Source organism: Thalia democratica, chromosome 4, assembly GCF_965202585.1.
Source record: "Thalia democratica chromosome 4, ktThaDemo2.hap1.1, whole genome shotgun sequence".
NCBI lineage: Eukaryota > Metazoa > Chordata > Thaliacea > Salpida > Salpidae > Thalia > Thalia democratica.
Window position 1 is genome coordinate 31,436,654 of NC_139168.1, and position 27,443 is coordinate 31,464,096.

The 27,443-nt window shown below is 34.7% G+C and overlaps 1 protein-coding gene across 1 annotated transcript in view; it reads left to right on the plus strand.

The window, feature by feature from the left end:
• LOC145833249 (cilia- and flagella-associated protein 47-like) overlaps nt 1–26,532 on the plus strand; it is a 43,548-nt gene extending 17,016 nt beyond the window's left edge. The window contains exons 22-61 of the mRNA XM_082940442.1: nt 529–632; nt 1,091–1,360; nt 1,594–1,751; nt 2,114–2,281; nt 2,633–2,764; nt 3,018–3,139; nt 3,364–3,466; nt 3,733–3,884; nt 4,293–4,454; nt 5,362–5,429; nt 5,677–5,927; nt 6,232–6,345; nt 6,760–6,861; nt 7,090–7,393; nt 7,670–7,782; nt 7,983–8,157; nt 8,569–8,727; nt 9,066–9,158; nt 9,401–9,513; nt 10,027–10,291; nt 16,553–16,849; nt 17,132–17,315; nt 17,500–17,658; nt 18,277–18,512; nt 18,863–19,057; nt 19,286–19,452; nt 19,715–19,916; nt 20,164–20,399; nt 21,369–21,504; nt 21,874–22,093; nt 22,476–22,715; nt 22,896–23,115; nt 23,308–23,419; nt 23,674–23,767; nt 24,027–24,152; nt 24,489–24,647; nt 24,894–25,065; nt 25,405–25,566; nt 25,867–26,035; nt 26,178–26,532. Coding sequence (XP_082796568.1) covers nt 529–632; nt 1,091–1,360; nt 1,594–1,751; nt 2,114–2,281; nt 2,633–2,764; nt 3,018–3,139; nt 3,364–3,466; nt 3,733–3,884; nt 4,293–4,454; nt 5,362–5,429; nt 5,677–5,927; nt 6,232–6,345; nt 6,760–6,861; nt 7,090–7,393; nt 7,670–7,782; nt 7,983–8,157; nt 8,569–8,727; nt 9,066–9,158; nt 9,401–9,513; nt 10,027–10,291; nt 16,553–16,849; nt 17,132–17,315; nt 17,500–17,658; nt 18,277–18,512; nt 18,863–19,057; nt 19,286–19,452; nt 19,715–19,916; nt 20,164–20,399; nt 21,369–21,504; nt 21,874–22,093; nt 22,476–22,715; nt 22,896–23,115; nt 23,308–23,419; nt 23,674–23,767; nt 24,027–24,152; nt 24,489–24,647; nt 24,894–25,065; nt 25,405–25,566; nt 25,867–26,035; nt 26,178–26,393 — 6,830 coding nt within the window. The 3' untranslated portion in view covers nt 26,394–26,532. The remainder of the gene's footprint in view (nt 1–528; nt 633–1,090; nt 1,361–1,593; nt 1,752–2,113; nt 2,282–2,632; nt 2,765–3,017; nt 3,140–3,363; nt 3,467–3,732; nt 3,885–4,292; nt 4,455–5,361; nt 5,430–5,676; nt 5,928–6,231; nt 6,346–6,759; nt 6,862–7,089; nt 7,394–7,669; nt 7,783–7,982; nt 8,158–8,568; nt 8,728–9,065; nt 9,159–9,400; nt 9,514–10,026; nt 10,292–16,552; nt 16,850–17,131; nt 17,316–17,499; nt 17,659–18,276; nt 18,513–18,862; nt 19,058–19,285; nt 19,453–19,714; nt 19,917–20,163; nt 20,400–21,368; nt 21,505–21,873; nt 22,094–22,475; nt 22,716–22,895; nt 23,116–23,307; nt 23,420–23,673; nt 23,768–24,026; nt 24,153–24,488; nt 24,648–24,893; nt 25,066–25,404; nt 25,567–25,866; nt 26,036–26,177) is intronic.
• Nucleotides 26,533–27,443: the final 911 nt, after the last annotated feature.

The following is a 27,443-nucleotide window of genomic DNA, read 5'->3' on the forward strand; positions in this document are numbered from 1 at the left end:
AATCGATGTTTATATTTATATTTTCGAAGTTTACTATTATAGTAGAAGGTCTTTTTATCAACTTACGGTTTTAGTTTAGAATGTAAATAACTAAATAACTTTTACACTATAATAACAATATAAACAAGTTCTATTCACGTTTTTTTTTGTTCTTAATTGTAATATGTTATTGAACTGATTTTTGTTGAGATATTTTTGTGGCCCGCCTAAATAATTTTCTTTGAAATGTTGTCTGGTAGGTAAAACGATAGGGCAACCTTGAACTAAACCTATCTCACACAACAAAATGTGTTTGTAACGTTTTTTTCCAATTTAATCATGTAAATTTTTTTTTACTAGTTCAAAAGTAAGAGTCTAAAAGTGTGTTCTATGTTTTGTAAAGTCACAAAAGAGTTGCTGTTTTGATCGCAACTCAAATTAAACTTGCATAATTTTTGCTTCACAATCAATAACTTAAAAAATTAAGCTTCGATCTACTTTTATTAATACATCATGCTATCTTTACAATACTTCAACACAAACAAACAGACGAGCAAATATGCACGAGTTCGGATGACATACCGAGGCAGCACAAATTTGAAATTCCTCCCAGAGCCTCGATTAACTGCTCCCTTCTGTTCGCACCAAGAGCCGTTAGTGTCATTTACAATCATTGTTTTCGCGATATTTCTATGCAGAGTTTTAAAAACTTTAATTTAAAAAAATTTCAACCAAAAACGTAAAAATGTATCTTATAAACAATAAGTATGTTTTGTATAAAGTTTATTTTTTCAGTTTATTGTTTATAATTATTGTTTAATGTAAAGTTCCTGAGTTCTAGTGGAACTTCTAACAATTAGAAGTAACTATATATACTTATATACCACGTAAGGTCTATATAAAATAGTTTAAACATTTCATAGCATGTTTAACAACAATGTTCATAATTAGAACTTTCGTATGCTTCCGTCTAACAGCCAATGTTAACTTTTTGTAGAAAAGTATATCGTGGCACCATTTTTTCCAACAGGCAGCACAAATTAGTAGAATAATAGTTTAGTTCTATAAACAAATTTGCAGTATAACAATGAACATACTTTCAATCCACTAGGTGGCGGCGTACGACTTCCTGCTTCCCGTCAGATTAAACAAATGCGAAGCTCCACCGCCGTCTCCCTCCGTCGAACCCTTGACTCCCACCTCCTCCGAGCTGCAGGCCACCCAGGCGCAGTTTTCCTCCCACAAGAAGCAGCGCCACACGTCGGGTTCGAGGGGCCCCGTCCCAGGGGACAAGGTCATCACCCCCTGCAGGAGGATCCAGGCCACCGCGTTGAGGGTTCCCTTGAAAATGTCGCAGACCGAGTTGGTGTTTTCTCTAGTTGTTTGTTATGGAGTCCGACGTTTTTTTTTAGTGTTTAGCTTTTAATATGTTTCTGTTTGTTTATTTTATCACATAAACGTTCTATATTCAGATGAAAAACTTATAATATGTTATTTAAATTAGAAATGTTGTTTTATATAATAAATGTTATGCAAAACACTTACTTGAAAGTCTCAAAAAGCAACCATCATTAAATTTTCCCACCCACAAAAAAACTTCCTTCAAGGTTCAAGTTCACTCTGCCGTGCTCCTACATGAAGATGTCGGTTCCCGACAACGCGGGCGGCGACCGCAAACTGCTCCACTTGCAGAATATGACGTCACAAACGATCAAGTGGCGGCTGAAGGTGAGCAAGGTGAATGGCATGAGGAGCAAGGAGACCGCTTTCGTGTTTGTTTTTGTTTGCTGTTTACAAAGACTTTAAAAACATTTTACAAAGTTTGTTTTCGGTTAGCTGCTAACAAGCTATGCAGAGCTTTGTTTGGCTTGTTAATACTGAATTGAAAAAAGTTGTTTAGTTTATTAACTTATGCCACATAACTATCCATGTTTTTTGCTTTAGTTAACTTAAGTGAATGATGCCAGCCATGCTAGTCTTCTACCCACAATTTTTTACAAAGTAACAAAGTTCATAAAAACAAAGCTATTTAGATAAGTTAACTCGCTTATTAATTTTAGTTAGTACTGTTTTAATTATAACCCTTTACTAACAAAGCATGCTCAAATGTGTTTAAACTTTACCAAATTGACAGGTTCCTGAAACAGGGAGGCGCCGACTACCCCCCCAACAAGATTCAGGGGGAGATACCCGCCGGCGAAACTTACCGCGTCACCATAGTGTTTTGCCCGCGAAAAGTCGGCAGCTACGGTTGCGAGGTGCCGATGTACATCGACCACGACGACTACTGCCGCCCTTACAGGTTACTGCTGGTATCAATTGCTACTCAGAAAAATGAGAGAGTTTGTTACGTCATTACTTTTTCATCGAGGTTGTGCGCGGTCTTGTAATTTTGGTGATTTTTAGTTGTCGGATAAACGCGTAATTTTTTTTTAGCCCAGCAATTTTTTTTTGAAAAACTGTCTATGTTTTTCCAAAACGTACCATATCGGTAAGTAAGCGTTGAAATATATAAGTCAGCAGTTATCTGTCTTCATTTGTAAAAGCTTGTTTGAAAACAATAAAAATGTTATCCCTGGGAACTTTTCAAAAGTTCCTAACTGTCTTGACTAAAAAAGTTGCAGGCTTGAAACTAAAAGTAACATAAAATCAGGACAATAAAGCTGGACGCCTTCATGAAGCAGTCCAGCATCCAGTTCCAGCCGCCCGTTCTCAACCTGACCCCCGTCCCACTGCAAATACAGGCGCAAGGACAGTTCAACGTCGTCGCCACCGGCTTCTGCAAGTTTGTTTCGTTGTTGCGTTTTTAAGCTGATATATTTCACCCAAGGCTCTGTCCATTGAAAATTGATTTTTGTACAGAGTCTCGAAAGTCTAAAACAAAGTCTAGGTACTTTGTTAAAGCTCAGGCATTAGCTATTACTAGATAATTTCAAAGTTAGTTATCATACATTTATACGCTTAACTTCAGTTACAATGCTTTGATTTCCTTAGGTTTGCCCCAATAATTGAAATAACTTGCAATCATGTACTTTTAGGTCGACTGCTCTCCGAGTTGAAATGGTACAGAATAAGAATGACGAAAAATACGATGTGCTCGAGCATTTTGATATCAAGTTTCCTAATGGACTTGTCATTAACCAACAAAACAAAGACAGAAGTATTTATTTTATAATTTTAAAAACTGCTTTAACTTTTTTTTTTGTTTTAAAAGCATATCAAAGGCCAGTTTTAGTAGTTGGTGCAAAAAGCTAAAACAAAATTTACGATTTTTCTCAGCCGAATTTTAGTTTAAAGTTAAGGAAAGATGCGTTTTTATAAGAACTTTTACAAACTAATAGTTCAAATATTTGTATAATTAAATATTTGACTGCTTTATTTTAGGTGGGTCTGTGAACAGCACTTTGACAGCTGTGTTGAGTTTCAAATCTCTAAATCATTTTTCAAAAACAATCAACATCGTCTTCACTGACGAAGATGACAACAAGTGGGTGTTTTGAGCGTTCTAGTTTTTTAATAGACAATTACTTACGCCGTCATTGTTTTCTAGAAAAAGTTTTAAATACTAAAGTTTAAAATTTAAACTATGAACAAACATTTAGTTTAAACATCAAGTCTTGTTTCTTAGAAAATGATTTTCTACGAATCAGAGTTTTTTTATTCTGATGATTGAGCTACAGATTTTTATTAAGTATTAGCTCATGATTTTTTCTAAATTTATTTCTCCACAATTTAAACTCAAATCGCGTTCAGGTACACAATGCAAGTGACGGCCACTGCAGACAACAGTTTACTGTCAACATACGCGTTCATGGCCAAGCACAAAACCGACTACAGAATCGTCTGCGCCGCTAAATCGTTCATAGGTCAGACGAGCAACAACGAACACCCGCAAGTTGTTAAAAGTTCGTTTGAAACTAGGGTTGAGTAGTTTAAAATTATTACAAAAATAAAAGAAACTACTTTGAGAGCACGAGCTTTATAAGATAGCTTTAAAAATGTTAATTAGTTAGAAAACATACGACAGTATACATTTTTACATCTTGATAAAGAACTTGTTTTATTAACTCGTTTTAAAACAATAAAAGCGTATTCCATAACTTTTCTGACCCCAAAAATTTACTTTGTTTTAAAATAGTTTTTGATTATGAATGCTAAAATTATTTTTCTATTCTTATTTCGGCTATTATTATAATTAGGTTCTATAAAAGTTGTAAAACAATAAAAATAATCTTCCATCGTTTTTGCGACCCAATAATTTTATTTTCTATCACAACAAAAATTTAAACTCACCTGAATAACTTCCCGTGCAGCTACCGGTTGCGACGCGATGCTGATACCGCTGGAAGACAACAGCCAATCAGAGTCGCGCAGCCGGTGGAGCGGAACGAACTCCACGTCGCGCTTCAACATGTCGACCACTATGACGTATGACGGGGAAGGAGAAAGTCAGTTCGAGTACCGGTACAGAGAGGGTTGGTTGTGCAAATTTGTTATTTTTTTGTAAAAAGTTTTCAAAATCAAACACCGATGTACAGTCGTACTAAACTGCATTAATAATTCAGATAACCGTTTTATAATTTTGCTTAACTTTTTTTTACATTAGATGTTAATAGAAACAAGATAAAAAAATTACGGGTAGATTAGTTTAGTAAAACAGCTCCCTAAAGTTGACTATCAGTTTTTTGTGACGAAATAAAAGTAAGTCAGTAGTTAGTCAGTAGTTTTAGACTTTCATTCAGTTTTTTAAAAGTTTACTTCTCTTTGTTTTGAAGACTTTTTGTTTAAAATGTGAAATGACAGCTGAGAGGGCAGCAGTTAGCTCGACCGCAGTAAACAGTAAGAAGAGCAAAACATTTATCTCTGACGACCAGAAGTCAGATACTGGTCAGTAAACTTTTCTTGTACTACTTGATCAAATTACAGTGGGTATCAAGTTTTACCAAGTAAGAATAAACGTAAACATAGTCACTAAGAAAAAGTTTAACCCTTGGTAAATTGAATATCTTGATACCCTTGATAAAATCTATAGTAATTATTTTTTCTTGCATTAAAACCTTTTTTTTTATTTAGTCAAGTAAAAATTATTTGATAACTGATAAAGTTAGAAGAAGAAGATAATTTTTGTTAAATTTTGTTTTCAATTCATAGAAATTAATTTGTTTCTAAAATTAGTCTATGAGCTTTACTAAACTAGTACTTAATTTTTTATTTAATTAATTAAATATGATTTTTTACAACTATATGAACTGTAAACTGGTTAATTAACTATTATATATTTTTTATAAAAAAAATCTTTATATTAATTAATCACTAAAATACTTATTAAAGTAATAAAAACTGTACTAAAACAAAATTGTTAATCTTATTTATATATTTTAGGTACAGAATCATCAACTGCTATGACTTCAACTACAACAAAAACAATTTCAAACCGATCTGTTAACAAGGTTCGTCTCAAGTTGCAATACTAAACTCGAGCCTTTTTGTTGCAAATGAACTCCGGCTTTGATTTCATAAAATGTTTGTGGTATTAAACACTGTTTGCGAAATGTAACAGTTAAAACTTAAAACGAGGATTTAAAAGTTTTCTGCATGATTTAGTAGAAATACCTGCTAAGCGCGTATAAAGACTTTTGATAACTTTCAATGTTACCAAACCAGCGGAGATTTTTTTATACTTCGCTCTTCCCACAGATCAGGAACTCTTACGTGTCCTCGCAAACCCCGGGCCTGCCCCCGGACGAGGACAGCTCGGAGGTGCGCGTCCACCCGACCGAGGACTCCTCGCTGTCCCAGAACGAGCTGGACTGCAACTCGATGTTCCCGCCGATGCACCACGACGACCACGGCTACCACTCGGACGTGGTCCGCACCGTCGAGTGCTGGTTCCAGAGCTTCGGGTGGAACACGCCCTTCCACTTCAAGATACCCGACAACATCAGGAAGTCGGTGTTGTTTCAATAAATTTTTATTGTCAACATTTAATACAGTTTAATTATAAGTTTATTGAACCAGACAAATTTGGTTTAAGGACCTGGTGTGCGAAAAGACATCTTGGTCTACGAGTCGTACACCATCTGTTTATTTTCAAATGATAATTTTTTCTTACAATCGAAACATTGAGTTAACATTTCAAAACGTTGATCTTCATTAAAGATTAAGCAGTTGATCGCCATATTTTTTAATAAATTACAAAGTGCTTTAAATTTTAATTGAAACTGTTGACTGAACGTTCACAAAATTTTGTAGCCTGACGAGCAGATACGCGTGCAGGTATGACGAGGAAAACTTCAAAACTTCCTCCAGCACCGCCATAACCAACTCCAACACCTTGTACGACATGATCTCCCACTTGACTGGAAGGTAGCTTGGTTGTTTGATTAAACTATAAGTTAAACATGATTTAATGGGACACGTTCAAAATCCACCCGCAATCAAAATCCACCCAGCCAAATTCGAGAATCGCTTACCGATCGAGGGTTAGGGGTATCAGTGATAGTGAAAAAAAATGCAAAAAATATATAAAATAAATTAAGAAAATAAAGTAAAAAATTGGGTGGATTATGAAACGCGAGTAGATTTCGATAATATACCGATTTAATAGAGCTAAAAGGTGATTGATTTATAAAGTTTTTAGAACTGGAACCTCACAAAGTCAGATAAATATTTTTCTCTATTATAAGATAAAGACACTATACAATTCTACAGTGAAATTTTTTAATACTCCCTGCTTCGTAATCAAATACTTGTTTAAGTTTAATTTAAATAAAACTTCAGGCAACTGCCAGGAGTTTCGGTCAATTCTCCGCTTCCCAGCAACACGAAAGAAAGAATCACGCAACTTCACTGGCAACACGCCACTCTCATAACACTTGTCAGGTAATTTACGTTTACTTGTCTGTTTTACTGAAATGTATGAGCAAACGATTTTTAAGTTAGAGCTAGTTCTTCAATAACTTATTTAACCATAAAGGACTTTTTAACTCTAATACGAAGCTCGCAATAAAAAAAAATCTAATCAAAGACACACTTACCTAACATACAGTAACTATTCCCCACACACACACACGCACAACTTTACTGAACAACCAAAACTGAATTTCACAGAGCGAACGGCGGATCGGTGGCGAGCATCCGGCCGGAGCACCTGCTCAACCCCACCGACTACAAGAGCTGGGCGCGGCTGAAGGGCCAGGTGAGGTGCGACGCGCCCCCCCTGCCCCACGAAACCAAGTCGGACTCGTCGGTGGAGTCGAGGGACAGCGACGAGCTGGACTCGGTGGGGGCGCCGTCCGAGACGCTGTCGTCGATGCAGGTGCTGAAGCGGCACGACTTCAAGGAGTTCGACGAGGCCACGTTCCACCTGGTCAGCAAGAAGGCGTGGTGCGACCTGCTCATTCAGATTTACAAGGTTTCGTTTGTGTTGGAGAGTTGCTAAGACGTGTTCATTTGTTTCGTTGGTTTCAAGGCGATAATTCTTAGTGTTTGAAACGTCGTATCTACTGCTTTTCAAGTTTTTAAATCGCCGCAAGTTGTCTTCCATGTAAAGTAGTTTTTATTGATGAGGCTATGTGCAACTCTTTTTTGTTTATTTTTTTTTTAACTATTTTTATTAAAGCAAGTTTTTTTTTGCAATAACATTAAGTCTTTACAAATTGTCGACTCCACAACTGACGTTTCTTTCCAGGTTTTCATTCTGTCCAGAGTGAATTACCAAAACTATTTGCAGCTGAAGCCGCTTCCGAAAGGAACAAACTTTCCGCCAATCAACCCGGAGCTGGCGTCCAGCAATATTTACAGGTACACCTGCTATGTTTGAAATATAAATGTATAAAAAGTAGCGCTTCACATACAAGTTCAATTGAACTTTTATTCATTTAAAGTAACGTATTTTGTTTAAAAGAATGTTGATAGAAGTGATTTCATATGTATTTATAAGTATTTTCATTGTTTATTACAAAAACTCACACACACATAATTTACTTTTCAATCCGCTTCAGCTTGAGCGAGCGAATAGTTCTGTCGTGGCTGAACCACTGTTATGCGCACTTCTGCAAAACCTACACCAACAGCGAGGGCCTGCCCCCTTCGTCGCGGTGGGTCGTCAACTTTGACGCCGACCTCTTGGACGGCCTGGTCCTGTGCGCCGCCCTCGGAGTCTACTGTCCCTGGCTGGTTCGTTGCGTCCTTTTTTTTTTTAAACATCATAAACATTTGAAAGTATTTAATTTTATGACATTCGGATTAATAAAGCATTTTGAGATAGCAAAGTAACTTGAGGTGTTTTGGTTTAAAGTTCAACTTAATAGTGAATTTTTGGTAGAAATACTATATTTTATGTTTAAGATTTAATTAAAATTAATCTTACACTTAAACTAATGCTTAAAAGTTTACGAAAAATGTTATTAAGTTAATACATGAAAGAATGTTTTTTAGGGGAGATAATAAATTTAATCTATTATTTTTGTAACAACACACTTTCGAATAATTTATACTTGATATAAACAACATCTACTTCTTCACAGTTCATTTGATTTACAGCCGTATGTTACTGTTTATTTAACCTCCATAACTATTTGTTGATAGAAAGAAGAAGTGTTGCAAGATTTGTACGTTGCGCCCACCACGGCCGAAGAGTGCCTCCACAACAGTTTGCTGTTCATAAAAGCCATGAAGTCGCTCAGCTTCATCTACCAGATACAAGCAACTGACATCACCGATCCCAATCCCATCACAATGTTGTTTGTTAGTGTTTGAAACATGTGTGTTAAAAAAAGAAACGTGCTTAACTTAGACATTTGAAACATTGGTCATTTAAGAAAATTTTTAGTAAGTTGTATGATCAATTTATTTTTTATATTATATTGATAGCACCAGCAGTAAATTTTTGTACAACGACTTTAAGTTAGTAAAAAAACATGCAAAATTTATTTAACTACATGGATGTATTAAGAGATTCTAAAATTATGGTTTTAGAATTATAGTGCTAGTAATATTCTAAATTTTTACAGTTATTGTTGTGTTACATTTTTGTTCCTAACAGTCGGCTAATGTTTTATATTTTATAAATTTTTATTAAACAGTTATGCGTGTATTTGTATCAACAACTACCTGATTTCCTACCAAAAGCCAAGGTTGAGTTTCTCGGATCTCTGGGAGGAACCGTTAAAAGAAAGGTTGGTTTTGTATTTAAATTTTGGATGAGTTTAAGCTACTTTCCAAACTTAAATAAGCTCTGTGTCTTTATATCTAATAAATATTAAGCATATAGCAGAATGATTTAACAACTTTGTAATATGCACTTAATAGGTCTCCGAGTAACATTATAACATGTTAAATTGTATTATATAGATTTTTAAAATAATTTTAATTGTTAAATTGTAAATAAATTATTATATTTTTGCAATGATGCATTTAGGTAATGGTGCAAAATTCAGCTGGTAAGCCGGTGAAGTACATTAGCAAAATTGTGGGTAGAGATTCAAATGACTTTCATATTATAGATGGCAAGGAGCTTCATACGCTGGCCAGGTATATAAAATATGAAGTAGTCGAACTTTTTTTGTTATTATAAGCTAAAATAATCTTTTAAATGAGTACTAATATATAATTAGGCTCAGTTTTAAAGCAAGACATAACACTCAACATAACAAAAAAAATATTTTAAGCTAGGTTCAAGCAACATACGCCCCGCGATGTAATTTTTAGCTTAAAATCAATTTATGCAAAGCAAAAAATGAACTATGTGCTTTATCAAATGTAATCTAAAATCAATTTTAAGTACACTACGCAGCAGTACTGATTAAATGAATATTTTGTTATAGTTTTCTTTTGAAAAGTTGTTGGTAATTTTTATGGTAAGTTTTTTTTAATTACGCGGCTTGCGCAAGACTTTTTCTGATGAACCTCCCTGCCGACTGCAAAAGATTTTCACCACCACTCTGGAACAACGCATTGCATTTTTTTTACCTTATTAAAACCAAAACAAAAAGGATCAGCTTTCAAAAATGCATTTTGTTTCACTTTTGTCACGAATACACGCAGGGTCTACACTCCCGTCGAGGTCACCTTCCGGTCCAGGCTTCTGCGGCCGGCCGAGGCCTACCTCGTTCTCACGTCCAAGTTCGAGTTTCCCACGCAGATCGAGACCAACCACACGAACCACGCGTCCAAGCTGAGCATGTCGCAGCAGTACATGGTCGGCGACACGCTGGTGTTCGAGCTGTCCACCATCGTCAACGACGTGCAGCCCATCAGGATCGTCCCGTGCCAGTCGCCCTGCTACGAGATCACCCCCGTGCAAGTGCCCGTAAGTCGTTTGAAAATAATAGTTTTAGATTTAAACTTGTTTGAGGACGTGTTTTATTCTAAAATAAATTAGCAACTCAAGTAAAAAAAAGAAAATTAATGAAAAACTGCACTATAAAATAGCATGCTTCTTAAGTTTGAAAGGTTATAAATTTAACTTGTACAAGTGTTTTATGTGTTATTGTTAAAGCATAAAATATAAACGAAATTAATAGCTTGTTTTAGTTTTAGATTTTTTAAATCTGTGACAGACAGGAAAAATTTAAATATTTTGATAAGTAAGTTTCAAACATACCAATAAACTTTTATAAATTCTAATGATACAAAACTTGATAAATTGTTATATTTTTGAAATTTTATTTACTACTCTAGTATATAACAAAACTACTTTAAAGAAGTATAATGTAATAGCTACTTTTATGGTAATGAAAATAAAAACTGGAGTGTATAAATACTTGTAGTGATGTTAAACAATGATAATTTGAATTAAAGGCTGTACAATGGGAATTTACATTAGATTACTTCAACGTCTAAACTTTTTATTTGAATTTCGTTAAAAAAATTAAGTTTTAATATATTGTGTTTTATGGTACACTCGTGACTTAGTAGATTTTGATTAAAATTTTAAGCTTTTAATTGCCAATATAAATTATCCTTGCATCTTCGCTTAATCTAAGACTGAAGATTGATTTTATAATTGTATATAGAAGTTACTTTATTTAGAATTTTGTTCATTAAAAAAGGTTATAAGAAATTTTGACAAAATCAACTGTAAACGTAATTATAGATATTTTATTAACAAAATTCACCGTGGAACTTTTAAGCTATTTAAATCCTTAAATTTTATTTGTTTATTTAACAAGATATTACTAAGTTTTTTGTTATCAAAAATAAAGCTGTGAAAATAATTTTAGATACTAAATATGATCTATTTGGCTTTATAGTTGTATTATTTATTTAAATATCTTCAACTGTTTACACGTAGACAGGGTTCCCACTTCCCTATATATCACTATAATTTCCTACCAATTTGCAATACTCTGAAAGATCCCTATAAATACCTAGAAAAAATTGAAAACTATGTGAAAATCCCTAGAAATCCCTATGAATTACGTTTGTTTTTTGTTGATGGTTGAAATTTGAAAGCAAAACAGTGACACCGCGTGGTGAAAAACACATAAAAAATGTTTTAAGTATTTTTTAAATCTAAATCTTTGCAATCTCAGTAAAAAGCTGTAACTCCATGCTGCCACCTGGCGGATAAAATTATCTTTATTTACATTAAATCCAATTTATCTAAAGTTTGCTAACTTAACTAAAATTAGAGCTCAAAAACCCTCAAACTTTCGTAAATTTCTTATTAAGACTGTGCTTATAAACGGTTAATGACATATTTTACTTTATGTACTTTAAAAGTATGTTCGTAACGTATAAAATTCATTGTTATTTTTTTGATAATTTCCCTATAAATTTGCTATACTTTATGGATTTCCCTATAATTTTTTTAAATAATTTTAGTAGGAACCCTGCGTAGATATCTGTGAAAATAATAGTTACAACTTTTTAATGCAAGCATCAAGATATAGGTGATAAAAATTTTAAAATACACATAGATTAAAATAAAAAGTTTTTTTCAATTATATGTTGACAATAAGTTGTGTAAAATATTTTATTTTAAGTTTAATTTAAATACTATATTTAACTTATTATAAATTAAAAAAACTCTCTTTTAGTTAGTTTATTGCTTAAGATTATTCTAATGTTTACTAAATGTTTATAGAAAAAATTCTATAATTGTCGAGGAGTTTTTTGTAACAGCAACTTTTAAGGTATAGAAATAGCTTTTTTTAAATAATAGCTTTTCTCTATCCTAACTATCAACATTTTGTAGTAAGTATTTGCTTTTTTTTCATTATACCACATCCCAACGTTTTAAAAAATGTTTAAGGCTCAGTCTTTTTTTTTTTTTTGTTTTATTCAGCTGTCATTATAATTAAAAAACATTGTATATCAACCTAGTTTGAAAAAGTAAGTAAACTACAGTTTAGACTTTGTAGCATCTTAAAATATATAAGCATGTTTTTTTAATTAACAACAACTGTTCAAATTCATGTTTTAGTCTTAGTTTTTTTTCGGAGTATATATTCTTTGTTTAAAAATAAATTGTGGAAAATAAAATTTCCCGTTTGCGTACAGTTCAGTTCTATCTTACTTTTCAGTTTTCATAAAAATAATTGTGAGTAAATTAATTAAGAAAAAAATAAAAATAAAAACTTGACCAGCATTTGTCTTATAGCATTTTTTCTGCGCTGTAAGATTCAATTTTCCTAAACCAGTTTTATTATTATGCGTTTAATAAATACAGTATCACTTAGTGCACTTACAATATGTTAAAGTTCAAATAATTTTATCTAGCTTTTGCTTATACTTGTTATGTTTTATATGTTTAATTGTGATAAGGATTGCAAAAATCATTTTTTTTAAATTGCTTTAAAAAGCTGTTTATAAACGTTTCTTTAAGTTTAAAACTTTAAAAATTTTAAAACACTTGGGAAACGGGTACTAGAAAATAAAAACAAATTTTTAAAAACTAAACCTATTTTGAATTCATAATAATAATCTTATAATGACTTTTTAAGTACTTTAACTAGAAAAATAGGTTGGAATTAGATAGTAAAGGTTTGAGATAGTGTTCTATGTTTTCAAGTAAAAAAAAAGTTTATTAAATTCAAAAATTAAAAGTGGTCATAAAAAGTTAATAAAAAAACATCAAGTGATGATTAGCGGCAGTTTGGTATCAAAAGATTTCCTCACTGAACTGCGCACCGGATTCGGCTCGACGCTCCGAATTCTCTTCCTCACTTTCCGCCTTCTCTCGTCCGTCCTCCGGTAGCTCTCCTTCAGATCGTATATTTTGTTTTTCGTGTCGCTGATGTCGTCGTACGTCATCTCGTAGTCGGAAATGAGGAGAGGGAGGTGCAGCAAACCGGCTTTGCTCTGCAGCTTCGAGTTCCTGCTCCTCACCTTGTTCCTCTTGCGCTTCAGCAGGGTTATTTTCCGCCTGTGCTCCTGTATGTCCTCTTCTAATTTCCCCCGCCGCCTCCGCATACTCTCGATCTCCTCCCGCTGCATCTGCGCCTTCTCCTTGATGTGCGCCGCCCTGATCACGTTCCTCCGCACGCCCTCCTTGATGCCCTCGATCCTGATGTTGCGCTCCTGCAGGGTCTCGAACATTCGGTGGATCTCCATCTTCATCTGCTCGTGGTCCAGCAGGCTCACGTCGTCCGCGTCGGCGTTCTTCTCGCGGATCTTCGCCTTGAGCCGGTCTATCTGGTGGCCGACCCTGATGCTGATCGTCCTCACCCTCCTCACCTGCTCGTACTTGTTGCTCTCCTTCACCATCAGGTGCTCCAGCCTCTGCTGCGGCAGCGGCGCGCAGTTGTCGTACTTGGCCTCGCGGCAGTACCTCACCAGCTTCTTGCACATCTTCTTCCACAGCTCGAAGCAGTCCCGCACCTTGTCGGTCGACTGCTCCTCGAAGCTGGCCTGCAGCCCCACCAGCTCCTTCTCGTCCGCCAGCTTGCGCTTCTTCAGCAGGTCGTAGTTGATCAGCTTGGCTATGAACCGCTTCCCCTGCTCGTCGTCTTTCTCCTTGTCCACGCGGTGCTCGATCGTAAACTCTTCCCGTCTACTTTTCCTGTGCACGTGAAATGACTCTTGCTAAGCGTAAAAAAAATGTCTAATTTCATTAGCTTAGATTGGTTAAAAACTACCATTTTCTAACTTTTATACCTTTTTAATTTTTTTCAATTACTTTTTTTTAATTATGGACAAAGACACCAAGGTTATTTTAAAAAATATATAAAACAAAGCTTTTTTTTTTTTGATATGTGTTTATGTATTTACGAAGTTAAGATCAGAACGAAAAATCACAAACAAATCTCTTAAAACATTGGTCAACTCAAGGAACTAGCACATCATAGTTTATTGCTGTTGTTATATACATAAAAGGACTATAAGTGTTTGTTTTTGATCGTGGGTTATACAAATTGAACTATTAGTTTTTTCGAAGATTGTTAAATATACCTTATTTAGTTTTTAGAATAGATGTGCTTACTCATCATTACAAGTCTAAAATTTTGATAATAATGTTACGTTTGGCAATGCACTTAAAAACTAACCTTGCAAAATCGTAATTAACCTTTACAAAGTATATAAACAAATATTAAATATGTAACCTAAGTATTTTGCATAGGTGGTGCTGCACCTGCGTGTTTTCCTTCACCAACTCGCTCTGCTTCCTTATTTCTTCCCAGTACATCTCCTCGAGCTCCTCTCTCGTAAACTTCTTTTCTTCTTTCTCCTCCGAAATGCTCGACAATGTCGTTTTTTTAGAAGACAATCCCGAAGAACTGGAAGACTGCTCCCTCCTGACCGACTGTAGGTGCAGCGAAATCTTGCTCAAGTTACTCTGAACTAGAGGATCCACGTCGAGGTTTTCCACGTTAATTTCTGGGTTGCTGATCCACTCAGGAACTTCGTCAACGTCCGTGAGTTGAAACCTGTTTGCGCGTTTGACTTTTTCCATTGTTTCATTGGCAAGCCCCAACAAGTCCGCTGTCATTTGTTCCTGGGTTTCTTTAAGCTGAGTGTCTAAACCTACAAAGTCTTCTGTCTGTTGAACTTCTAAAACATCGTCTTTAACTGTAATGACGTCGTCTTGCTCGTAGCTTTGCACATTCAATGTGAACTTTGTCGTCTTTAATGCTTTTAGCTGACTTTCTGATGTTTGTTCTGTTTCTTGAAGAGAAGTTGTGTCCAAATTTTGATTTACTTTACTTTTTTCTTGTTGGCTTTCTCCATTTTTTAGCTCATTTTCTTCTAAAGATTCTTGATTAAGTGCACCGATTTTTGCTTGTTCATCTAATTTTTTTATATCTTTTTCTTCTGAAGACTCATGTTTGTCAATTGAATTTAGAACATTGTTTCCACCATTTGCATCTTCTTCAGCTGATTTGTGGTAACTGTCTTGGGTAAGTTTATATTGCAAAACCTTTTCGTTTTTCCTTTTTAATTCAGTAAACACATTGTCGTCTTGTTCTCGTATCGCTTCTATAGTTTCATCGGTAAAGTGACCGTCTAATGAAACGTTATGTAGTTCTAGTGCTAATTCTGAAAGTGATTTAAACTCACTTTTCGCATGGGAACTCATTTCAAAAAATCCAGTTAAATGTGGTTAGTACTGAGAGTAGTTTGTGTTTCAAATAAACTTCATGCTAACTGGTTGCAATTGCACATTTGATGCTGCAAAAAAATAATGACGTAATAATGAAAATCTAACTTAACTGTACAACATTAAAATTCAAGTTATTACTTTTTAACTCTTCGTTGTTTAAGTATGCTAAAACAATTTTATTTTCATTTGCTATTTGTAAATGCAAAACTTAACTATTTTGCTATATTATATATTACAAATTACTAGTTTAAATAATTAAAAAAAAACAAAAGATAGTTTAGAAAAATCTACAAATTTGTTGCATATTAGTTTAGTTCAACAATCTTAACTAATATGCAAAACATTTGTAGATTTTTCTAAACTATCTTTTTTTTTTAATTATTGATGCATATGAAAAGTCACAAATAAAAAATTGACTGTGTTCTGGACTGATTTAAGAATTTTGTATAAATCTTGTCTAATTTAAATAATTGATTAATAAAAAATCAAATTAAATTATCTATTTACCCTTTCTTAATGTGGCATAGAAAACTAACTAAACAATTTAATGAAACTTAGCTATTAATTATACACAACTCATGATCCGTTTTACTTAAAAATGTTTTTACAGTTATTTCGTTATATGTATTAGTTTATCTTTCTAGTAAAAATATTCTTCGTATATTTTGCTTATTTTTAAAACAACTGTTTGAAGTCAAAATAAAAGTTTAAGTTCAAGAACACAATTGTTTAAGATATTCATTTTTTAAATCATAGGTTTTTAAGTTATTTAAAATATCAAATTTTATAGATTCTAAAACAGCATATTTTTTGGCATTTTCAATACTGTAGTCCAATCAACTTAACCTTTCTTAAATAGGAATGAAATTATTTTATAGTTTTACTTTTTTGAAAACTAACTTAGTTTGTGGTTATACAGGTAATTTCGCCTTTTTTTTGTGAAATGTTTTAATTATTAATATAACTAGCTTAAAACACCAAAGAAAATAGTTTACAATCCAACCAGAAACCCCCAACTCCAAACAGGTGTGCAACATCTTCCACAAGGCGTGCGAGTTCAAGGTGATCGTCAGCGAGCCGAAGATCAACCCGCTTCAGAAGGAGCAGCAGAACTCGCCGCCCGTCAAGCCGCAGGGCGCCAATGGGGCGAAGCGGAGGGGCAACCAGGCCAAGCGCAGGTTCGACACGGACGAGACGGAGGTGGTTACCACGGCCAACACGGAGCCGGAGGAGGATCGCGCTAGGAGGCACCGCGACGTGCCCTGCTTCTACTGTGATGTCACAAGCGTGTACATGGAGGCCGGGGAGAAGAAAAATATTTTGGTTGGTGTTTGTTTAGATTTGAAAAATTTAGTTTAATTATATTGATAGAAAAAAGTGTTTATGATATTGATTTTTGTTCATTATCAAATTTTAAAATCAGATGTTACGCAAAAAGGCGTTAAATCCTAGAGTTCCAGACGAGTAAAACTAACCAGAAATCAAAACAACCGTTTTCATACCTAGTTGCCATATTATTCTGACAACGTTTTGCCACCCATAGAGAATAGATAACTTTAACTTGAAACTTACAAAGTATATACATAAATAAAATAAATTGTACAGATAAAATATTTGCCGTTTGCAATGGGCAAGGACTTCTGCACCATCCTGCTGGTGAACGAGCAAGTGGGCGAAATGGTGTACGCGGTTGAGGGGGAGGCCCTCCTGCCGGTCCCCACCCAGCTCAAATTGAACCGCAACTCGAGTCACACCACCGTCCTCGACCAGAACACCAAGAAGCTCAGAGGTACTAGTCGGGTGTTAAAAATAAAAAAAAAATAGTTTGAAACGTTGTCCTTCATTAAAGACTATACACTTTCTTGAAGTTTCTAAGTTTTTTTAGCTGTAAATGCAGGTTGTTGTATTACTTGCATTTATTTATGGTATTTTTGTGTAATTTTTACATACAATTAAAGTTTTTATTTCTCAAGGTTGCAAGCCGAACGTGTTGTACTGGCAATGCCAGGTAAACGAGCGGATAAGCGAGGTTCTGAACATCCCGGTGATCAACCCTGCCAAGGAGAAAGCGCTGAGGATTGCCGCTCAGCAGTCCATGAGCAAGTGCGAGCAGAGAAGGAGATCGTTGACCGGTATTTTGTATTTTAGATGGTGGTAATTTAAAAACCAATATCTTCTGTAGTATAAGTTTTATAGTTTTTATCTCAAATCAAATTAATTTTGTTGATTTCATTGGCGGGGTCCAAAAGTTTTACTTACGTTAACGTTAGCCCTTTTTTTGTTAATTGAAGTATAAACAATAGATACTTTTAAAGAATTTTAAGTTTCATGATATGTTTTTTCTAATAAATAACAGTAACAAACAATACTACGGTTATCTTCACCATCGCTGAATTGTTTTTGCCGTTTTACAATAAGCTCTAAACTATCCTGTACGACCATGATCATTAGCAGCTTTGTCAACAAATATTTAAAGTGGAAAAATTACTTAATTATAAAATAACACCAAAAATACATACGTATTCTTGACCTAGCTTTATTTTAACCAAGTTTTTATATTATGAGTAAAAATAGTTTGTATGCATGTTTCAAACTCTGAGAACAGTAAGTTAAATTAGATTAATCGTAATCCAATCGAATTGATAAAATTGGGGCAATTATATTTCATATTTTAAATAAATGTTGCTGATTAAAAAATAGGTTAGTTTGAAATAATAAACAAAACAATTCAACGCTAATAATTCATCCAGGAACTCTGCACAGCGGCAAAGTAGCGGCAAAAGCGGTCATCCGTAACAGCCAGACGAGAAAGTCCCTGCAGCCGTACAAGACCCTGTTCCCCACGCAGCCGACCAGCTGCAAGTACCGGGTCAGGGTAACCAATGGCAAGTTCAGGGCGCCCCCTACCGTCGTGGCCCCGTTGCCCGTGCTGAAGGTTCCGGGTAGCGACGTTTCCAACACTTGCGTGCGGTACAGTAGCCGCCAGGTTTGTTGCGTTAAAAACAATTGCATTGCCGCTATTAAGTTTTGTTGAATTATATTAAGTAAAGTTTATACATGGTAGTGTTTTTTAAGGTTTCGTTTACAAAACGTTTTCAAGTAGACGTAAATAATTTTTTTTAAACTCTTAGTAGAAACATAAAAGAATCTGTATGAACGAGGCTGATACTATTTTTTCAGCCTTTCCTTCTTTCAAACCAAGCATGTTTGACTCTCATTTTAGCCCGTACTTTTCAAAATAACTTTTGCATCTACTTAACAAAAAAATTATAAGTTCCTAAAACTTAACAACTGAAACAATTGCTGCTTCAAACGAGCGTTTCAACAACGTTTCAGCCAGACGACACGTTCGGGTTGGAGCTGAGCTTCTACGCCGAGCAGGCGGGGATGTACGCGTGCGACCTCCTCCTGACCTCCCACTCCGACGTCAGGACGTTCCGTATCGAGTGCGAGGTCCACCAGCAGCCCTCCAACGTCACAATGAACTTCCACACTCCCGCCAACACCCCCCTCACACAAAACATTCCAATCGTTAGTTGGCGCTGTTTTTTTTTTCTAGATGTAGATTTATTTATATGGCACCGCGCAGTTATTTGCTTGTTTTTGTTTACGCTCAAAAGAACCTACTAAGTTTTTTGAAATAACTCTTGAGAATAAAAAATGTATTTCACTGATGGGAAAGTTATAGCTCAAAATAAAACTCATATTTTTTATATATATTTAAAAAACCTGACAAAAGCCGTGCTATTTTTTCAACAGCAAAACTCTACGAACCACGACTGGCTTCTAGTTTGCAAGACCACTGGCGACCTGTTCAGCGGACCGATAAATTTGGTGGTCAAGGCGCACGAGACCAGCTACTACCCGCTGACGTTCCACCCGACCAGCGAGTGCTGCGCCAACGGCCACCTCGTCATTAAAAACAGGTTGGAAACCCACCGAGGAGTAAGCAATTTCACTTTGTGATATCACAATTTTACTTTGAAAGTTTTGCACTCGAAAGAATAAATACAATTGATCGACTTTAACATTAAAACTTAATAGTTTCTAAATTTTTTTAAAACTATTTCTACAATATAAATTATTTTTATGAATTGGATCACTATGCAGTAGCCAATCAATTGGTATTTTAATGCAACATTTTTCTTTAAGTGTTTGATTAATTTTTGTACGACATTTTTCATACAGAGTGGACGGTATGGAGCACAACTTTGAGTTGAAGGGGGTGGGCCAGACTTCGTTGTCGGTGGAAACAATCAGGTGCAAGGTGAAGTGCAGAGGCTCGTTCCAGCAGACACTGAAGGTGCCAAACTACTCGCAGGCGACTCTGAACTACGACGTCTACTCCAACATCGACTTCCTCGACGGCCCCACCAACCTGGTCGTTCCCGTTAGTTGCAACTTGCTTTTTTCAATTTGTTTTTTGTTGGTTGTCTCCTTAAAGTCTTTAGTTTTTACAAAAAAAAAAGTAAATTGACAAGTTGTGTTTGAAGTTTATATTTTGGAAGGCCGTGTTTGAAAATGAAGTGAGTTAAAAGCGTTCAGCTATTAATTCGTTCAAAAATAACTTGCAAAACTAAATATTTTTGTTTACATAAAAGGAACTGCCAATTTTTTTCACGCGTCATTTCAAACAGCCGCGCAAGACGGGCGACTTCACTTTCACGCTGTCGCCGATGCAGAGGGGCAACTGCAAGGGGGTGCTCATGTTCGTGTGCGACGACCCCCTCCGACCCGACCCCCCGGGCCCCACCTCCTCCGACGACGAGTCCGAAAACGGCGACGCGACCGACGACCACGAGGACCACCACGACGAGCATCCGGTGTTCAAGGTGCCGAACGGAACCGACGCGGACCGGAAGCACGGGCAAAAGTATGACGCAGTTTTTAATTTGCATAATGTTCATTTAAGTCTGTGTTCTTGAACTTCGGTCGGAACTGAAAATTTAAAAAAATTGTTTGAAAATTTAGTAGCTAGAACGTCAAGATCCGAGCGCATTTGAAGCTTTAAACCGAATTAGAATATTCGATTAAAACTAATGTAATTTAACTTCCCGTTTGACATAACTCAAAATATGCATAGTAGTTGTAAAATTCAGTGTTGAAACGTCTATAAAAAAAGTTAAAATGTCTTATTTCAAAAGTACAGTACTTAAGTTGATATGACTTTAAACTTTTAACGAGAACTCACTTAATGCAAATGTACAGTGCTCGTTTATTTAGTTATAATGCTAAATTATAATTTAAACGGGGTGTAAAGTTCTTTTACTTTTTCAAATTTTGATAATTTATAATATATATATATATGATATAACTAAACATATTTGCTTTTTTAGCTCTTTTGACAAGTCTTTTCAAATAAAAGAATTAATTCGACTTGTTATTAAATACTTTACATACTACAGCATGTTTTTGTGTACAGAAAAATATATTCTTTTCAATATTTACAGTTCACAAAACTTTGATTAATATTGAACAAATTGTTTTTACATGTTACACAGTAGATAAATAATTGAAAATATTTATAAATTTAAAGTAAGTATAAATTACAATATGTAAAATGTTTGTTTACTTTTTATAAGCAAAAGGTATTTCAGATGCTCATTCAGCAAACTAACATTATTGTAGATAATATCATACTTTTGTGTTACATTTTTATTTGTTAGTTTGTTTTCAATTGGTATGTAATGATTGCTATTTTTCTTCCTAAACATAAAAGTTACTTCATGTTTGACATTAAAAACGTGTCAAGTCATTTAAAGTATCAACACACTTTGAAAAGCTACTAAATTGTAGTGTTAAATTTAAGTTATTAAACAAATGACATTTTTTTAATCAATAGAATTTGGTATTCCTTGATGATCGAGGTCGTGCCTTCGGACTTCATCAAAAACGTTCAAATAGAATGCGAGGTGCAAAAGTCTGTGACGACTGAAGTTAAAATTGAAAATCCCACAAACGAAAAACTCGACCTCAGCGTGAGTCTCATTTATAAAAAACATTTAATTTAAAGCCATGACTGAAAATAGTAGAGTTTATATTAACTAATTGAATTTTAATTTGATTTCTAATAGGAAGTTTTTAATCAATAGTTTGTTTGAAGTCTAAAAATAATTTTAATAATTTTTGAAAATCAAATTAAATAACGACGTGTTCACGGAAACATGATATCAAATAATAATTCTGATAATCAAACTTTTTCCTTGTATCTTTATATTCGTAGATAACAAACAAAACAACAAGTATGAGCTTTCGAACTCTAGTAAGCTTTTTAAAATTAATTCCAAATATACTTGTTTTCTTATGATGCTTATTAATAACAACTTAAATCACGTGACTTTCTTCAGGTGGAAATTCTGGGCGATTACCTGTCGGCGCAGAAGACGCTCACTCTGATGCCGGGGATTCCCGGAACCGTCCCCATAACCTTCAGCCCGATCAGGGTGGGGGCGTGGGACGGGTCGCTGGTGCTCAACAGCGAGCTGAGCGGAGAGTTCTGGTACAAGATCAGCGTCAGCTCCACCACTCCCCCGCCCAAGTCCCTCCGCACCATGGAGTGCGAGCTTGGTAAACTGTTTTAATTGATTTGCACATTTAAAAGTCTGTTAGGATCAACGAGTTTACTTATTGTAAGAATGTACTTTATTTTCGGGTATGGTAGATAAAAATTTTGTTATACAACAAAATAAAAACGAATTTGCGCAACAGTTTTAGTTTTTAAGGTTACATGGCTCGAGTTTTTGGTTTATTTTTACTATAAACCAATGCACAGGTATAGGTATTAACTCAACAAACATCTAATTACATTAAAATACCCGCGTAATCTTTTTTTCGAAGTTGTACTTTATATGATTAAAATTCTCACAATCTAACCACAGAGCGTTGCGTTACTGTTTAGCCAACAAAAAATCCAATTCCTTTTTAATTTTTTTGAAATCTATTCCAACAGGCAGCTTCTGCCGAAGGTCGATACCGATCCACAACATGTGCAAGACCGAGGACATGGTGGTGGACGTTGTGGTCAGCAACCGCACCAACTTCCACGTCCAGTCCAACTACCTGGTGCAGGAGGACTCGGTGACGAGCGAGGAGAAGCGGGAGCAGATCCTGGTTACCAAGGACACCACGGTGGACGTCCTCATCCAGTTCTCCCCGACCTCGCTGGGGATCCACTCCCACAAGTCTACTGGTAACTTTCAGTTTTTGCGGCTCGGTATTTAATTTAAAGTGTTGTACAAAGATTAAAACTATTGCGTTTAAATATTTCGAGCATCTTGTTGTTTAAAATTGAACATAAACTGTAGTTGATTTTTTTAAACAATATTTCAACACTAGTAAACTTCACCGCTTTTTTTTGTTCGCAACTCAGTGGTGTTCAAGTCGAAGCAGCTGGGCGACTGCGTGTACTACGTGAGCGGAAGGGGCCTCCTCCCCAAGCTGATGCCCCCGACCAGCATATCGGCCTCGGTGGGGTCCGGCAACTCCAACGTCATCCAGTTCATGAACCCCACCGACTCCACCGTCGTCGCCGACATAAAGTTGACGGAGAACGATCAGGTGCTCAGAGAAGTCAGATCCTCCATCATACAGTTTGTTTTTACTTTTGTCTAAGATTATATTTCATTTTGATTTGTTATTATAGTCCATATTTTATGTTCAAATTTTTTTTTTTTTGATTGTTTAAGTTATATAAAAGTTTAACATGCCTCTATACCTATATTTTGATTATAAAGGAAATAAGTGAAATACACATTTTTTATAAGAACTTAAATTTTTTTTAGACGCAGCGTGACAACAGAGCCCGCGTTCTCCATTCTGACCCACCAAAAACACAATTTGGAGGTGGAACCCCACGGAACAGTGGACATCCCCTTTGCTTTCAATCCTAGCGGGGTGAGTGTTGCAATGATTAATTGGATATTACTTGTCCAACACAACTAATTTTAATTTGTAATTTTTACGTCGATATTAGTTGAAAAAATAATAAAAACTTAAGTATTTCGGCCAAACTTTACCTTTGTTTTCATTTACTACGATTTAAAGCTAGTTTACTTGTAAAAGCTTTTGTTAAATTAGTTTGTAGATACTCTTCTTTTTAACAGTTAACTAAAGTGCTTACTGTTATATACTTGATATGTTGTATTTAGATGCTCAAATACTTCGCAACAATTGCCATCTCTATAAAAAGAACGAAAGGCAGAATGTGGCCAAACGAATACGAGGATAACAGCCATCAATCTGGTATGTTTGTTATACATCTTTATATATATATATGTTTGTTTATATTTGGTTATATTATTACAGTGAAACTTTCAGTTTGTTTGTGAATAGCTTTCTTTCACTAATAAAGTTTTCTATTCGTATACTCGTTTTAAATTAGACATAAAATGATGCACAAATCTTAAGACGTAAACAATCTTCATATTGTCGACCATAACGTCAGATGATTACTTCTTGGTATACTTTTTGTTACGATTTTTGTTTTTTTCACACTCAACAGCGATACAGTCGAGGGAGCAACACGAGCACATAAAACCCACGTACCACCACAACGAAATTCTGGCCATCAGATACGTGTACCCGGTCCACGGAATCCCTCACATCAAAATGGACAAGCCTAACGGAGGTGTGTTTTTGATGTAAATTTCCAAGTGTTTTTGTTTCTGTTGTGTTTGTGAAAGTGCGAAGTTTTGTAAAAGTTTCATTTAAATATAACTTCTTACCACTAGTTAATCAGCTAAATGTGGCTAAAACAAGTAAAGAGTTTCTTAATTTATTCATTATTTATATTAAAAAGCAACTGTTAAAATACGCACATTATGTACACAAGTTATACGCATTGTCAAAACTGACACTTGTTATATTTATCTAAATGTTTTTGTTTGTAAATAGTTAATTTTTAAGTTTGAAACAGTCAATTTAAAGACATGGTGAAGTTTTAACTTTCAAAATTTCAAAACAGAGGAAGCGACGGTGTTCTGCCAGGCCAGGTCGCACATATCTGACAGATTGGAGGTGTCACTAGTGGGCGCCACACCGTCAGTTGCCGATGGCAGGTCACTCATCCGGGTCAGCAAAGACGACAAGTCCAAGTCTCCCTTCAGTTTTGACGTGTTTGATGGTTTGTCAGCAACTAGTTGTGTTAAATTTTTGTTTTAATTTTGTTTAGACTGGTATGAGAAGTTATAAATGAAAATAACTAAAAACATTTTCTGAAATTATTCATTTTTTGTCATAATATTTTTTCACAGTTATAAGTAATTTCCACTAAAACAACTAACTAACTTATAATATAAAGATTTTTTTCATTACTTAAAACAATAGCTTGTTTTATATTATTAATATAAAGCTCAATTTTTCTAAATAGGTCATAGATTAAACGAAGAGTTTCACTACGAATTTTTCTATGGTAGTGACAAGAGCAGAATAGAAATAGAAAATTGTCTCAAAATAGAATTAGTGGGCAAAACTCGCAACCCAAGCAACGGAATTGTCATATTGACTTTCATAGCTGATTTTTCTCCAATGTTGCCTATGAAGTTTGTTCACTCATTTTTTTGACAATGTCATTAGTTTATATAAGGTTTATTATTTAATTTGCAGTATGAAACAAAAAATCATAAAAATAGGTTAAGATTCTATCATCTGATATTAACACTTAACTTTTTAAACTTGAATAAAAGAATTTTTATGGCCGGTTAAGTTTTATACACTTTAACTTGTTTAAATTTGTGTCTTAAGAAAGTGATGAAAAATTGAAAAAATGTTTATTGTTCTAAATTAATTCTATCTCATTAACTTCAGTTTTAATTTTCTTGAGACTCATTTGACTCATAAAATATACAAACAAAGTGCAAATAATTATTTCATTCGAACAGTCACATCACCCAACTGCTGGTTACCTCGGTAACGGGGGGCTCTTGGGTGTTCCCCCTGAGAATAAGGGCCGGGGAGCCGGAACCTGACGACAAAATAGTGGTGGAATCGAAGGGGGTGGGTCAAACATCTGCGGTCACTTTTTTGCTGGACAGCAAAACAGAGTCAGTTAGCAGTTGTTGTTTTTTTCTGAGGATAAAATATTTTTTGCATAATTGATCTCATTTGCATTTTTTTCAAATTGCTAACGTTTAATAGACAATCTGGTGTGAACTTTATACAAGTTTCATTTGTAAAATGATGTATTCAACTGACTTTTGGTTTGTTTTATTGTGTTTGTGTTATCAAATAATGACACTAACCTTTACTATCTAATTTTTATTTAAACTGTTAATTTGCTTTGGACGATTAACAATTCTTAATACTTTTATCAAATATGTCAACTGAACCGAATGCATTTTCAGACACCCAGTTCCCTTTGAAGCGTACTTCTCAGGAGAAAGTGATTCCAGTTTCGCAGTTTCTCCTTGCGTGGGAAATTTGTCAACAAAGGAGGAGGGAGGGACCAAAATAACCATTTCGTTCACTCCTTGCAAAATCGGTAAAAAATACAAGGGCATGCTGGTTGTGAAGGTGACTTTACTAAGTTCTAAGACATTTAGTTGACTAGGTTTTTATTTTTTTAAATGTATAAAGGTTTGGTGTACATACACAAATAAAATTAATCTAATTTTTTTACTAAAACTTGAGCAAAAAATCTAACTTTTTGCTCCAGACGGTGGAAATGCAGTGGAACTACGAAATTTTAGGGAAATTCCCCGAATACAAGGCGCCCGTGGTGAGGACAAAGACGGACTGCGGCCCGCCCAAGACCTTCGTGGCCCACCACCACCGCAACAAGACCAACCATTTGAAGAACAACCTCAAACTGCTGTCCACCGCCGCCAGCTCGCCGGTGAAGGGCAAGCCCATCATGAAGTCGTTCATATGACGTCATAATGATCACTGAAGGATTAAATGATGAAAATTAATGTATCATCGTTCATTTTTTTACACTGATGGTTAATTAATTTAGCTTCAACACGGATACTTTTATAAAAATATTCTACGTTTAATTAAAAGTTGTTATTTATTTAATCTTCTGTAAAACCTTTTGTAACAAATATTACTTAACTGTGAAGATAAATTAAATGTGTAAACTCTGTGATTCTGTTTTACTGTTCTTGCTTTTTTAACGTCCTTTACTGTGATGAATTTGTACTGTGATTATTTATTTACAATTTTTATTAATAAACACAATGTGCTTTTTTTATCTAGTTGTAGTTCCAACAAAAGCGTTAACAGTAGTTGTTATTTTCATTTAAAAAGTTTTTTTTTTAGTTTTCATTAAATTAAACTGATTAAAACTTGTATTTTCTATCAAACAATTACTGTAATTACTCTTGTTTAATTGAATTAATGTTAAGTTTTAATAACAAGTAAGTTAAGTTTTCCTATACAATTCTATAGCAAAAATAACCTCAAGTTTAAAAGTTTTTGAAGTTAAAACAAAATCGCTACTGTTATCTAAATTTAATTACAGTATACTACCGCTTAGGTACGCACTTTTTTTGGTACGCACCCCGCCTTAAGTACGCACTTAAGTTTTTCCAGATTATCATATGTTTTCAGGTAGAATGGCCAACTTGCTGAGTGAGCCGGAGACTTTCGCAACTTTTAAACTAGGGTGAGCAATCCTGAGTATTCTAAAGGGCCTGAGATTGTGACAGTCCTGTTATTGAATGTTAATAAACTAAATACTTTTGTAGTGGTTGCAGAAAAGTGAAAAGAATAATGATATCTGAGCTGTAATGCTATAAAATAAATAAATCTAGATTACAAAGTTAAAAAAACCTACAAAACAACATAGTTAAATCATAATTAAACTTAAATGTACACACATTGATGTTTGGTAAACACAATGTAGTTTGGTCTTTCCCTCTAACAAAACAAAATATGGAAAATATGGCTTGATATTCTTTTTTATATCATTGACTGACAT